The 14,523-nt window shown below is 45.6% G+C and overlaps 1 protein-coding gene across 3 annotated transcripts in view; it reads left to right on the top strand.

The window, feature by feature from the left end:
- The first annotated feature begins 1,485 nt into the window (after positions 1-1,485).
- Positions 1,486-14,523, top strand: part of MME (membrane metalloendopeptidase) — a 38,287-nt gene continuing 25,249 nt past the window's right edge. For 2 of the 3 annotated variants that reach the window (XM_062005604.1, XM_062005602.1), the window contains exons 1-9: positions 1,521-1,567; positions 2,193-2,367; positions 4,415-4,584; positions 6,008-6,043; positions 8,893-9,054; positions 9,700-9,780; positions 10,526-10,621; positions 10,736-10,854; positions 11,837-11,902. In XM_062005604.1, the coding sequence (XP_061861588.1) occupies positions 2,345-2,367; positions 4,415-4,584; positions 6,008-6,043; positions 8,893-9,054; positions 9,700-9,780; positions 10,526-10,621; positions 10,736-10,854; positions 11,837-11,902 (753 nt within the window). In that variant the 5' untranslated portion in view covers positions 1,521-1,567; positions 2,193-2,344. Of the gene's footprint in view, positions 1,568-2,192; positions 2,368-4,414; positions 4,585-6,007; positions 6,044-8,892; positions 9,055-9,699; positions 9,781-10,525; positions 10,622-10,735; positions 10,855-11,836; positions 11,903-14,523 lie in introns of all 3 variants that reach the window. The other variant, XM_062005603.1, reaches the window with a different exon arrangement.

Raw genomic sequence — 14,523 nt, 5'->3', positions numbered from 1 at the left:
AAGTGAGATATTTAGATTAACTGGGACACTGATTCTGGAAAGGATGGAATCACCATTTCCTCCACTCCTGCCTGTAAGAAAATGCAGTGTTTTGGTTCTCTAGACTTTTTGAAATGTTCTCCTTGCCTATTTTTGGCACTTCTATTGCCTTTCTTTTTCTTTAATGAATAAAACCTTATTTGCTTTTGTTCCTTCTTCAGATGTTCATTTAGCAAAAGCACTTCATTTGTACAGCTAATGCTCAGTTAAAATCTTATCAGCCTTCTCTCTCTGTTGCATCCGCTGTACAGCTCATTTGCTGTGCAGCCCTGAAGAAGTCAGTACACAGCTTCCACCTTTCTTAGAGAGGAGGAAGGTTGTGCTCCCTCAAGCAGCAGACATTTTAGTGTGTGGGGCTGGGAACAAACCATCTCAGAAATTTCAGCTGCCGTTTCTGCCTCGGAGGTAATAAAGGTGCTTTTAGAAGGCAGCTGAAGTGAGTGTGATGTCTGCTTTGTGCGAGGAAAATGACAGCAACTCATACTGTTGCTGCTGTTTGTCGATTTCTTAGTAAAAATGAAACTTAATAAAAATGAAACTTAGTAAGAACGAAACGAGTATCTTTTTCATATTTGGTTAGATGGGAAAGCTTATGACAAAGCTCGGAGCTGCCTCTCCGTGCACGAGGTGAGAGCTGTCTCTTTCCTGAGAAGAAATCACTGGGTGAACGAGGATCTAAGACCTTGAGGAGCGTATGTGACTGCATTAATTTGAGAACGGCAATGAGCCTGCACGGAGGCAGGTACCAAGCATCGCAGACACGCAGCCTATAACCTTGCCTGTGCATCATCTCTTTCCATCTCTTGAACTGACTGGAAAGAAATGAAAAGCCGGAGAGAGGAGGCAGGTGCCGGCTGCTCTCGCACCCCCGCCCAGCCGCCGCTCCGCGCACGGCCCCACTGCCTTCCGCCCCCCTCCGCGGCAGCGCGGCGGGCAGGGGCGGCCTCCCGGGCCGGGGATGGGGCCGCTCCATCGGACATAGCACTCAGCCGCACCGCCTGCCTCGGGCGGCAGCTCCCCCGCTCTCCTCCACCTAAGTGCTGGGGGAAGCTCTGCGAGGTGAAGAGCGTGGTTTGTCGGGGCGGGGGGGGATGGGTGTTTGTTTGTTTGTTTCCTGCCCCATCACATTTTTATGATCGCAAAAGAGGAAGAAGCTTTCAGGTCGCCCGGAGCGCTGCTCGGCCGGCAGCCCGCGGACAAGGGGCTCCTTTGACTGCCAGCAGCTTTGCTTGGCGGCGGCGGCGGCCAGCAGAGCCGGGAGCGCCCCGGGCTTTGATGTCCCGGCGATGCCGGCGCGCCGCGCCGCTGCCCACGGGCGGGCCGGGCGCTGAGCCCCGCCGGCGGCCGCCCGGCGCCCCGTCAGCCCAGCCGGCCCCGCCAGCCCAGCCTGCCTAGCCTGCGCATCGCCTTCCCCCGGGACCCGCGGGCGCGGACCCGCCGGCTCCGGGCGCCCCGCGCCGCCTCCGCCCGGCGCCGGCCGGGGATGCGCGTGGCGGCGCCGGGACCGGACCCCTCCGAGCGGCAGCCGGTGAGTACGGGGACGGGGGGCGGCGTGAGCGGGGCGGGCATGGCGGCGGGACGGACGGACTGACGGACGGACTGACAGACGGTTCTCCGCGCCCGCCGTCCCCCGGGGATTTCTGACCAGCCCCGAGTTAGGAGCCTGCGCGGCGTGCGCGCTGCGGCCACCGCGGAGCTGGCTCCGGCGGCGACGTGCCGTCGGGTCGGGCTGCGGGCTCGGCCGCGAGTCGCGCGTCCTCCCGCAGCGCCCCGAGCCCGAGGGACGCCCGGGCAGCCGGCGCGGCGGGGCTGAGCCGCTCGCCGCCCTCCCGCAGCACCGGCGCCCCCGGCCCGGCGGCCCCTCCCCGCCCGGGGCGGCCCCGGCCCCCGGCGCCACCCGGCGGCGCGCCCGCCCGAGCCCGGGCCGCTGCTCCGCGGCTGCGGCGGGGGCTGAGCGGCGGCAGAGGGGCCGGCCCGCGGGCGCGATGGGCTGGCCCGGCGCGCTGCCCTCGGGGCACTTCGCGGCCGGCACTGCCGCTCGAGGCTCGCTCTCGCCGTGCCCGGGGGTAGCTGGACTGCGCAGCGCTGCCACACAAGGTATTAAGAAAAGACAAAGAAGAAAGTACTCTTGTATCGTGCTGCGTTTTCTGTAGAGACTGCCCTGAGAAGCGTGTCAGCCACAAGTCGGGTTTTAGAGTACACATCCCGAAATGAAACACAACGCGGTAAATCCCAGTGCCACCGAGCCCAGGATCACTCCAAATACTGTCAGCCCGTATCTCCGGCAGTAGACGGAGCAGAGGGGATGACAGCAGCACCGAGAGAAATGTAAGGAAACCAGAACACCCAGGCTTGGATCTGCTTAAACTATTCATGTAATTTTACTGTGCTTGCAGTTAGCACACCCAGAAGCTTTTACCTGGTGCTTGTAGATGCAGATAGGATAAGTTCTCTAAATAACTAGAAGTAAAAATTAGTCAGTGGGATGCCTTGAAACACGAGGAACACTCCTGCAGGAAAGAAAGATTAGCTCACTTGGAAAAACTTAGCTGCCTGTCAGGAACATATTTGCAGATGAAAGGTAGAGCGTTTCTTGCTGCTCTAATGAAGGGTGTTTTCAGTGCTCTGAAGACACCTCCAGCTGCAGCAGATGAGCATCATTTCTTACATTAGGCTGCAAATATTCAGAGGATTCTGGGGACTGGTCAGTATTTAGTCAAGATAAATAACATCTTTTGCTGCTTAAGATGACTGGAATGAGGAGAGTATAATGTACTGTTATCTGTGAATTATAGTCAATGGAGGACAAATTACTCTAAATAGCTCCCTCTTTTATATGGTTTGTGGGATTCCAGTCCCGTGTCTCAGAAACCACTTACTGACTTGACCAAAAACTACTCTTTGGAGAAAAAGAGCAGCCTGTGAGGAACATGAAAGCGGCTGTAATGGTCCCCATGGCTTTTGAGAGGTGGAGCCACCTCAGTGATGCGTTTCTGCAGTGGAGGAGGTAGTGTTCCAAGTGAGGTGGGCAGCGAAGAGAGGAAGGGGTTGTTGGGAACTAAGGAACAGGAACAGGGCACAAACAGTTAAGTCCAGAGAAAAAGCAAAGAATGGATATCTTAAATATTGTAACAGCCTGAGGAGACAAAGATGAATACAAGCCAGCAACACAGTGAAATCAGTTTCAAATAATTAAGTTCAAGTCTTAGACTTGAATGGCTGCAGCAAGCAAGAAAGTTCCCCTGCTTCTCTTACATGGACTCACAGAGAGTGAGAAAAAGAATGTGATGAATACAAGAGGCCTTGGATGCTCTGACCTGTGCACTGGCTGGCTGCCTTGTGAGGGGTCTGCTGAATGGAGGAGTTCCCTGTAGTTACCCAGGGGGACTCATATTCTTCCCCAGGGAATGGAAGGCTGTGTTCTCTGTCTGTGGGTGTAAAGATCCTCGGGAAATGCTGTGAATGGAAACAGTTGAGTTTTCATGGTGAGATATGGAGGAATGCATTGCTGTATGTATAGGAGTTGGAAGCTCTGCCAGCAGAGAGAAGGCTGGTTGTCAAGAAGTGGGAGCAAACAAAGAGAGAGCGAAGCACTGTAGCAGAGCAGTAGTGCAAAAGGTGTGCAGATTGCCCCTAAAGTCTGACAGGGATACAATCCTAAAGTCTGTTGTATGCCCATTCCCTGAGGCAGCGTGGGTCCGTTCCCACTCACACCCGCTTTGTGTGGATGTGTTGTAGTTACTCCCAATTCACCGTGTTCTGACCTCAGAAGAGAGGAGTTGGTTGCACTTCTTCAAAAATCACCGTGCAGGCTTGTTACCTTCAGCATGAATTTGACAGGCTCCCAGCAGAGCCTGAATTCTAGATATATATTTTTCTATTTTCAGACACAGTTTCAAAGCTGCAGGCGAGAATTGCTTAGGTCAATGTTTTCAGAAATGACAGCCAAGCACAATGGCATATTTTGACCTTTGGCATTAGATAAGTAATTGTAGTTTAAGTTAATTTTTATTCAAGCAAGGAGACTCGCTTTTTGCTTGCTTATGAGCTCCTGTGCCATCCTACATTAAACCACATTTAAAAACAGAGGGGTTTATTGGCCTGTCTTTTCTGTCTGGTGGCCTCTTCATGTGAAGGAGGATTACTCTTCTGTTCTCGATAACGAGGAGTAGTGCATGGTAGGTACGTGTCTGTCTCTGTATCCGTGTGTGTGTCTGTGACTGTGTCTGGGAGAAGGAGAGGATTTTGAATTTCATGGCTGACATTCTAGTCCTGTTACAAATAACTTGAAAATTCACTCAGAAAACATCTTTGTTGCTGTGTGGTTGAGGAGCTGCTTTCTCAGGGTGAGCGAATCTCCCCTTTTCCTTTTCAGAGGCTGGGTTATGGGCAAGTCAGAAAGCCAGATGGATATAACTGAAATGAATACTCCAAAGCCAAAGAAGAAACAGCGCTGGAGTGGGCTGGAAATTGGGCTGATTGTTTTGGTCATTCTGCTCGCCATCGTTGCCATCACCATGATTGTCCTGTACGCAACATACGACGGTGAGTGCTCCTGAATGTACAAATATGTAGGCATTGAAAATGATTTTAAGACGTTCTCCCCCAAAAAACCTTTAATAAATAGGATCCACTTGTCAGTGTGTCGTAAAGAAAGCTTGCAGTTGCACTCTATGAGAGTGTTGCGTTAGGAAAGGCTGTGTTACTCTGCACATGCAGCTGCACCACGTACAGCACTAAGCAAAGACAATAATGAGGTCAGCTCACCATTGTTTGCATGGTAATAGAAAATTGTACCTTACCCTAAATTGTACCTTACCCTAAATTGCACCTTACCCTGAATTGTACCTTTATTGTGTAAAATGCTGCTTCATCATCACTGTATTTCATATGTATGTCACCAAACAGTGTGACACAATCATCTGAAATGTAAAGCTACATCCACACTTACTGTTGCTGGACACTGACACAAAACTGTTTTTTTTTCCAGCAGGGACTCTATAAATTCATTTGTTCACACAAAGCTGTAGTAAACACAAAACATCTGCTTGTTCTGATTTAACAGTACTTCTGTTTGCAATTAATGCTTCAGTAAGCAAGAAATCCTCTACAAAGTACAATACTGCCGAGGAAAACCAAACTACAGTGCTTCCTCCATTTGCCTGTACGGAGAGGAAAAACCTGGTTTTCCCATTACAGACTGTGGCAGCAAAGGCTGGTAGTGAGTGTAGTCACACTGAGAGGTCTTGTGATTCAGCAGCCATACCAAAATACCCAAAAACAATCCTGTTCAGGATAAACACCCTCATCATTTTTGGAAAAGGTAATACAGAGAAGCTGAAGTTTCCATTTGGGGTCAAACTAGAACGTTTTCTTACATTGGAAATGCAACGCTTTGTTTCATTTTAAATGACTGAGTAGTTTTGTTTAAACTTTTCCTTAGGGTCAGTTTCCATCCTGGAGTGGAAAAATGCCATTCTGAAATGAAAAATAAAAAATGTCTCCAAAGGCAATATTTCCATGTTCCTAAAGCTTGTCTTTTGTTTGGGAGACTTCAGATTGAATGTCTCAGAATTTTCAATCAATTCCTCCAAACTCTTCTTGTCATTGAAAGGTGTTGCTGAATTCAGCCTGACTTTGCAGCCACCTTCAGTCCACGTGGTGTTTACTGCTAAATTTCTTTGTTATAAAAATAGTATTTTGCCCACATCTGACTGATAGAACATTTTCCTCTGATGACTGTAGAAATTCCACCTGATGAGTGACTAGCTCTAAATGACCCTAAAGGGATGAACATGATGTTATTTATTACAGCACGATCCTATAAATGTTCCCTTGCCAAGTGCCTACTGTACACGGTGATTAAATGCAATTCTCAAGGGACTGTCAATGACAATAATATTTACAGTAGGCTTTATTATGTTGACATTCAGTAAGCAATTATGATTATGTTTGTATCCTCTTTTAGATGGGATTTGCAAGACACCAGACTGTATAAAATCAGGTAAGAATGATAATATATGCATTTTAAATGAATTTATATGTTCTTAAACAAAATCACCACTGTGTAAAGTTTTGCAAGGAATTTCAAGTCACTAAAAAAGTAGCAGTGAAGACACTGGCAGAATTAATAGTACATTTACTAGAGAAGCTTCAAATAAATGACCAGAAGAAAAAAAATAGAGTAACAATTAAATTGTTTATACACAGGGTGAAATATCAGTAGCTGCATGCTAATGTCAGCAAGGTTTGTGAAGTTCATTGTTGTGTGGCATGTGAAGATAGCACATAAACTCTGTATTCGAGCATCTTCTGAATAAGCTGAAATGCTCTCTGTAATTTTCCTGATGTCAGCAAAGACTGATGAGAAGGGAGAATTTTGATCTCTCTCATATCACTTTCACCTAGGTAAGCACATTGTGTTTCTCCTATGTGCTCTCCAGGTCCCTAGTTGTTATGTCAGCATATATTACTTTATTTGTAAGCTATTTAACAGCTGGCAATCAGGAGTAATACAGTAAAATTAATCATTGAAAGTAATTGAGATAAAGCTCTATGTTCTGCAGTGAGAGTCAGGAAAGTGGGAATAGGAACAAACACCGACACTGGCTCATCAAAGCGATAGTGAGGACTAATGAAAAGTACTGCAGGTAATCTCTGTGTTCAGAAATCAACCCCTGTTCAAATTAAAATCACAACATATTCATCAATGTCACACTTCTTATCTCCAGAGCAAAACTGGCTGTGCACAGCCAGGAACTTGCCATATAGCTTCTCTGGGCACAAGGATCAACTTACCGCTAACTTTGAACACGTTTAGGATTCTGTCCAGCCACATCGGTCCCAGTGACTTTGAAGGGGCAATTCATTGTGCTCCTGGGCTTGGTTGATAACAAAAATCACATTTGATTGATGTTAATACACCCATGGTAGCAGCCAAGTCATGGATGGTTATCTTGGGGTTCAGATGTGTAAATTACACTCCTGAGCAGAGCATTCTTCAGGAGAATACTAGATACATGTATTTTGCACACAGTCCTAAGTGAATAAACACACTTCTCATGAGAGCTCCTTCTGTTACGTTTGCAGTATTTAAACTTCAGGTTTTGAGAAAAAGTTGATCAGGTAATGCTGGCTAGCATGGACTTTACAGCAGGAGAGTTGTGATAGATGATTATTTTTGAGTGACAGTAGCAGACAATGAAGGTTAAACAGATGCTGAGTCCAAATAGAGCAGCTTGATTCCACAGTTAAAGCAGGGTTTGATATTGCATAGAGTGATAATTTCTGAGGTTGATGCAAGATGTGGGTTTCTCCTGAGTTTTAGGTTCTTGTTGCAAAAGCGACAAGACAGTGGTAAGAGCCATCTTCTCTTGGTGCCACAGGATTTCTCTATCCTACCATTACTTTTTGGCAGGGCTGCCACACTACACTTTGTTTTGTTTCTGTATTTTCCCATTGTCCAAGTTTGCAGGCAGAGGGGAAAGTCCTTACTCTAACTGGAGAGTAGGATTAAATGCCTGGCTTTCTCAAGAGTGAGTAACAAGAGAGTGTCAAACGTAGTAAAAACACGACTGAACTTCACAGCCTGTGGCTGTTGGCATGATCCTGGATCCTTTCAAATCAGAGTCAGCCTGCCATTGACTTCAGGAGGTGCTGGGCATTGTACCTCCTTCTGCAGTGGGGTTTGTGCTACTGAAGCAGCATAGAGTAGAAAGGGCATGCCTTCATGGCTGTTCCATCTTCCAAGCACTGGAACGTTGCAAACCCATCAATGCTGGCCTCAAGCACTCCTCAGTCAACTGAAGATCCCAAGAAAAATGATGGCGGGGAGGAGACGAGTCAACATAAATCCTATAGCCTGTCTATCCCCCTCTCATTTCCACCAGCGTGAGAGACATGGAAAATATTGAAAGTACTGGAGAAATAACTATAAATACTTGTCTCAGCCACGTGGGAGGAACAAACACTTGAAATCACAAGCCTCGCCATTTACTAAAAATAATGTCTGAAAAATGGGAAGGATATTCAGTATCCTGGGAAATTCAGAGGTGTCACTCACTCTTGCTTGACTCCTACCATCTCTCCTTTCTGCAAGGGACTTTGTGCTAGCATACTGGTGAGGAAATCAGTCTAGGTGGAACAGGAAGAGAAGAAAGAAAAAGCACAGAAAGTTTATGAACAGCAGCTGGGAAACTGTCATCAAGGAATCAGATTTCACTAGAGAATCCCACAGCATGCTCAGTCAGAGACCGGTTATCCTTTGACAAGCCACTTCAAGACAGTCAGCAGAGACAGCCAGAGGCAGTATTGATTCTAGAATAAAACGTGGAATAGGGCTAAAAAATCAGTGTGGATCCAGGAAAGCGCTACTAGGACAGCTTCCTGATAAGAACTTAAATGGTACAACAAAGTCATTATTTTATTGAAATAGATTGGGTTCAGCTGAGCCTACATCATACTTAATTACTTAAATTACATTGCAGTGGATACTTAACCTCTGGTCTGTCTTGTGAGTTTAAATTCACTTTTCATCCCATTCAGTACAAAGAAGTGTAAGTCAGTAAAGGGAACATCTCATATCTTATTTAACACCAAGCAAGCACTCACAGGCAGTAGGACAATTCACCCATCAGTAACCACAGGCAATAAGTACACAAGTTATGGGCAGTAAAGGAAGAGCCATTCATTGTTCACTGACTAGTACTTTGTTTGGTCTAGAACATTCCAGCAGGCTTGAGCCTATTCTAAACTAAAGGAAAGAATACTTTTTACTTCCCTCTTCAGAGCAAACAAGTGTTTTCATGTACTTTCTGTAAAGATTCTTTATGCCTCGATTGTCTGGTATTGCAGCAGCCCGAATCCTTGAGAACATGGACACCACAGCAGAGCCTTGTGCTGATTTTTACCAATATGCCTGTGGAGGATGGCTCAAGAAGAACGTCATTCCAGAGACCAGCTCCCGTTATAGTAACTTTGACATTTTAAGAGATGAACTAGAAGTTGTTTTAAAAGGTCAGTAGGGTTTGTGGACTATATAAAGTTTCTGCTTTGGCTTACGTGTTTTCCTAACAAGATGTGGCTGTCTAGCAAAGCTTAAAATACTATCAAATGTTTCAGTTTGTGTCCACTTCAGGACAAGTTTGCCACAAACTGTTTGCTTGGCGAATGCTGTGGAAGTTACACGGCTGTGTGTGACACGGGAGCAGAGCTGGCCAGACCTGACCTTTCTGGGGTCTGGACTCAGTGTGCTCATCTGCATATTGTAACGACTGAGACCCATATCATTACCCTCATGCACTGATAGTAGCAGCCAAGATAGGGGAAGAGGTCTCCCTAAATGCTGCAAGTTGCTCTCTGACAGCCCCGTGTCCAGTGTTCCATCAGCTAAATCACAGAATCCCAGACTCGTGAGTGGGAAAGGCCATGCAGAGTTCATCCAGCCCAAGCCTCTGCTAAAGCAGGTTCCCCTCGCTCAGGGGGCACGGGAACGTGTCCAGGTGGGTTTGGGAACCTCCTGAGAAGGAGCCTCCACACCCTCCCTGGGCAGCCTGGGCCAGGGCTCCCTCCCCTCAGCACCAAAGGACTTGCTCCTGTTACTTCAGTACCTTTCCAATAAAGACCAGATATTAAGATAGATTTACTGTCTGTGTGTTTCAGATGTCCTCGACACATCGAGCAGTAACGACATAGCAGCAGTGCAGAAGGCAAAAACTCTGTACAGGTCATGCATAAATGAAAGTAAGTGTCTCCTGATGTTACTGCATCAAGGATGTAGAAATACTATCCAAAGAATCCCATCTTCACAATCTTCCTCTATCCTCGCGTTTCTGTGCCTCATTTTTGAGACAGTCTTTGTGGAAACTAGACTGTGTGTGTTCCACAGAGGCAGAGAAGAACGGCAGTAGTAAAAGCCATGTTGTATCTCCTGTTTTACTAGCTTTGATGTTTTAGGTGAGATTAAATTACTCTTCAGTGGCCAGTTTGCTGCAGGTACTAACACTCAAATCCTTTCAGTTAAATGTGCATTAGGGTTTGGGGTTTTTTTCCAGAAATTATGAGGAATGAGGTGGAAGATGACTGGCACACCAGGCTTCTAGAGAGACAATGCCAAGAGTTTGAGCTAAGAGGTGGCCGCTAGAATGCAGAGCAGTGAAACAGTTAGATGTGCTTCCTAACCCACAGGCTTTTCTAGTTTCTGTGATGTTAGTAATACTTCTCGTCACTCTTATTTCAAGCTACCTGCAGAGTGAAAATACACTCATTCTCCAATGTCATAGCTGCCAGGATTTGCATCTGCTGTTTGCAGTCATGACCAAGAGGATATTTAAGTGAAATGTGAAAGCGCGGGCGTACATCAGAGCACTGCCCCGTTCTGCTGCTGGTGGTGGTGAAAACATCTTTCTCAGCTGCATTATTCTGAGCTCATTATAACAGTACAACATTTGTGTGGTTTAAAATGTTTTTGTTTGTTCGTTTCCAAAAGCTACCATTGACAGCAGAGGTGGAAGCCCTTTAATCAGCTTATTGCCAAATGTATCTGACTGGCCTGTAGCGACAACCAACTGGAATTCTTCCTATGGTAAGATAAGCTGCGTGTACTTCCTCTTCAGTTCATGGAATCATAATTTTTTAGTCATTGTACTTTTGATTGCTTGCAAAAAGTAGAGACTGAGTGTACCTCTTGTTTGCTTAGGTACTGCTTGGACAGCTGAGACAGCCATTGCACAGCTGAACTCCAGATATGGGAAAAAGGTCCTCATTAATTTTTTTGTGGGCACGGATGACAAAAATTCCTCAGCACATATCATTCATGTGAGTCCCCTGGGGAGCATTGCCTTGGTGGTGGTAAAAGTACAGCAAAACAACTAGATGCATAGACATAAATGAGAAAACATTAGTGATTTGAATTTCACCAGAGGAAGTTGCAGATGAATTTGTGAATCTACTTTATCTTCAAACTTATCAGTGTCTCAGTGCACTGTCTGTTCTCAAAGTTACCATCTCTGCTCCATGCACTCATACCCTGATATTCTCAGTGACTTGGGAATAACAGAGACACATACAGACACAGAGCCAATTTATGTGCACAGCAGACAGAAGACAGACATGATCTGCTATCAGTGCATGCCAGCAAATAAGTGAACATGGTTTCCTTACCATGTACCTCAGGCAGAAAGCTCTGTCACTGAAAACTTGGGCTGCAGTCCCAATGGCAGCAAGCCCCCGAAGAAGGTTGTGTTTTCACAAGGTATTCAGATGCCAAAGTACTGGTGGGACCTGCAGTCAGCTGGCACAGATTTGAGACAAGCTGAGGATGTTTGCATGAGGAATGTGTGCCCTGCCTGTAAATGTAATGTGATCTCTGAAAATGGCAAACCCACAGGAAGCCAGTGTCACGTATGGTGAATCTTCACCAGCTACAGTTACAGCAGCAAAGCCTAATCTTTCTTGTCAGTGAGCAGATAGATGCATGACTACTTCTCATGGATGGATTTCCAACCTGCAGTAACTGCCTTGCTTGTTTGTGGGCTGTTTTGTCTTCCGTACCTCTGTTGTTTTCATGCTGGTTACATGTAGCATGTATTGCTCAGCAATGGGAAGAAAAAAAGGACTGAAAAGAAAGTAAAAAAAATATAAGGAGAGAGAAAAGAATTAAAGGGAGAGTAACAGGATGAGAGAGGAACTCCACTCTGGCCAGAGTGAAGCAGCAGCAACCTGTATTTGACCAGAGGACAGGGCACTCCTCTGCCAGCTTGTCCTGCAGCACTTCTAACACTGTTATTTGGATTTATAGATTGATCAACCTGGGCTTGGCCTCCCTTCTCGTGACTACTATGAATGCACTGGTGCATACAAAGAGGTAAGCTGAAAGATCACTGACTACAGTTTACAAGTTTTAGCCTGTGTTTTCAAGGCAGACATATGCTCAAGAGTGGGGATAAGCAAACAACAGCATCTCCCTGAAGAGATTCCAACACTGCCCCAGGAAACATCACTGGGAGAATAGGGGGAAACTAGAGTAGAAAGGTAGTAGTGATGCATTTAAACAGCTGAGAGCAGCATGTGTGGCAGACTGAGGAAGGAAGTTCTAGCATGGCTAAGTGTGCAAGAAGACATGAGAGCCCAAAGGGCAACAAAGAGAATACAGAGAAATGAGATTAAGGGCAACGAGGAATAAGATAACTAAGAATGAGATAACAAGTGTCCTGAAGATGAAGTGTTACCATATTATGCCATAAAGGTTAGTGACTTGGTTTGACCTTCCCACTAGACACCTACTACGTGTCCCACAGGGACACCTCCCACTAGAGCAGGGTGCTCAGAGCCCTATCCAACCTTGGCCAACAGCCAGCCATTCCTCTGGCATTGCTACACCCCAGACATCCCAAGCTGTCTCCCTTCCCGTGTCCCTCTCCCTTCTCTCCCATTCCTCTTGTAATCACCGACTGTTTAGCTGGAGGAGAAGTAGTAGCATTTCCACACAATTCCTGTATGATTATGCAAGTCAGGAACTTGACTTTTAATTCTTGGAAGGAAATAAGCATGTGATCCCACAGCAACTGCTTCAGATAGCTAACATCTCGTATGGTTGCCTTTAATTGATGTTCAGTTATTCTTTGTACCCATTTTCACTAGCCTGTTAGTACTGATATCCCTCTTAAGTCCTGGAGAGCTGAAGAGTATGTATTTGCTGAAGTCATGTACCTGCAACTGCTACCACAGTGACCTTTAATTAACCAGTTTTCTCTGTATCATCAAGCGCAGAAGCAAGGAGAAAGCATACAAAGCATTTTGGGTTTGCAGCATGTAGCCTTTTGCGGACGTGCTGACAGTTAACACTGTAATAGTGATTACCCTTAATTACAGATCATGTTCTAGTAAATACAATCATTACCACATTAACTGTTTGTTTATGGTATTATGATGTGTGCTATGGCCTCTGGGAGCTGGCTCATGTATCACAGTCTGCTCCCTTCCTCGTATTGCATCAACACAGCACTAAAAGACAGTTCCTGTTTTAACCTCTGACCTGCATGAAGGTATCATCCCATGCTCCACTGCTGGAAGCTGGAGAAGGAAGTACTTTTTAAAACCCAGAGATTTATTACAATATTCTTAAGAGCATGAATACTTCAAGGGATAGTTGGAGGAGTTCCTCCTCTCAGCCCCAGCACCCTGATAGTGGCCTGTTCTTGGCTCTGTTTCCTGCTGTGTCATTCTGCTCTTTGAGCTGTTGGTAGCAAAGAAGGTTGCACTTTAACTTCTGGCTTTGCCAGGACTTCCCACCACAAAGCTACAAGCAGAGTCTGTGAACAAGGTAATTTAAAAATCTTTTGCAAGATATATGACTCCTCTGCTCATACAGGACAGGAGTTACTGCCACAGCTAAGGGCCCACTGGGACACCCATCTGCAATTAGCTGACTTAGTTCTTTGCTACCTGACCATACAACGACCTGCACTTGAGGCCAAAAGTAAACTCCATCGGTTGCTACGTGAAGATCTCTGTTGAATCACTGGCTTGGGATAATGTTTGTCATGAATTGTTTAGGAGTTGTGTTTGGGTGTTTTGAAATGGTATTTACAGGTTAGGTATGTGCTGTCTTCTGTGACTTCTTGTAGCTGTCATGTGCTTTTCTCTTTCTGGTAAAATAATCTCTCTTGATTAAAAATAACCCTGAGAGTTCAGTCCTTTGAGATGCTGTGAGCACCTGTCTTTTTGAAGTCTGCTGTCAGTACTTTTGATGAGCTGCTCAGTTTTCCAGCACACCCAGCCTGTTCTAGCACGGCATTGTTGGCAGGTAGGGGAGGCTGACAGGAGATGGATGGCGAGGAAGGTCCTTAGCAGAAAGGCTGCATAAATGTGGCATTCATTAAAGGGGTGCATCCCACTGCCTCAGGAGCTGAACACACCAAAACGTTGCTACTAATGAAGTTGATGACATATGCACCTTATTATTCCCTGGCTCTGTCACTAGGTTTTAGTAGGTTGTTCTATTTGGCATAGAGTTGTTATTATTAGACAGCTAATCTAATAGTATGTATTTTTATTTGCATTTCAAAAGCATATTGAAAACAGTATTTCTGTTGATATAAAACTGAATGTGGCTTCAAGAGGAATTAGAGTAAAATATTAAGTTCCATAAAACATAATGAGATCTGTAGGTACTTGACAGTGTAACGCTGAAGAGAATATACTTCCATATTTCTGTTCTTATCCTTGGTGAATTCTGAGGTGTTCCATCTAATATACATTGTCTACAGTATATCTAAGAGTACTAACTTAGCCACAGCAACGTGATTTCTAAATACTCCATGAAGCAATAGAGGAGGTACAGTGCTTCTGGGAGTCATTTTCTCACCATCAGCACTTGTCTCCATTTCATGTTTCTGGGAACATTGCTCTTTGGAAGCAGTACTTTTTGGAAGTTGTAATTAAAGTGAGCTATAAAAAAACACAGGTGGTGGTTTAAATATGGAC

Source organism: Colius striatus, chromosome 12 (genome assembly GCF_028858725.1).
Source record: "Colius striatus isolate bColStr4 chromosome 12, bColStr4.1.hap1, whole genome shotgun sequence".
Classification (NCBI taxonomy): domain Eukaryota; kingdom Metazoa; phylum Chordata; class Aves; order Coliiformes; family Coliidae; genus Colius; species Colius striatus.
Note: the sequence above shows the minus strand (reverse complement) of the source record. Positions and strands in the feature narration are given on the sequence as shown.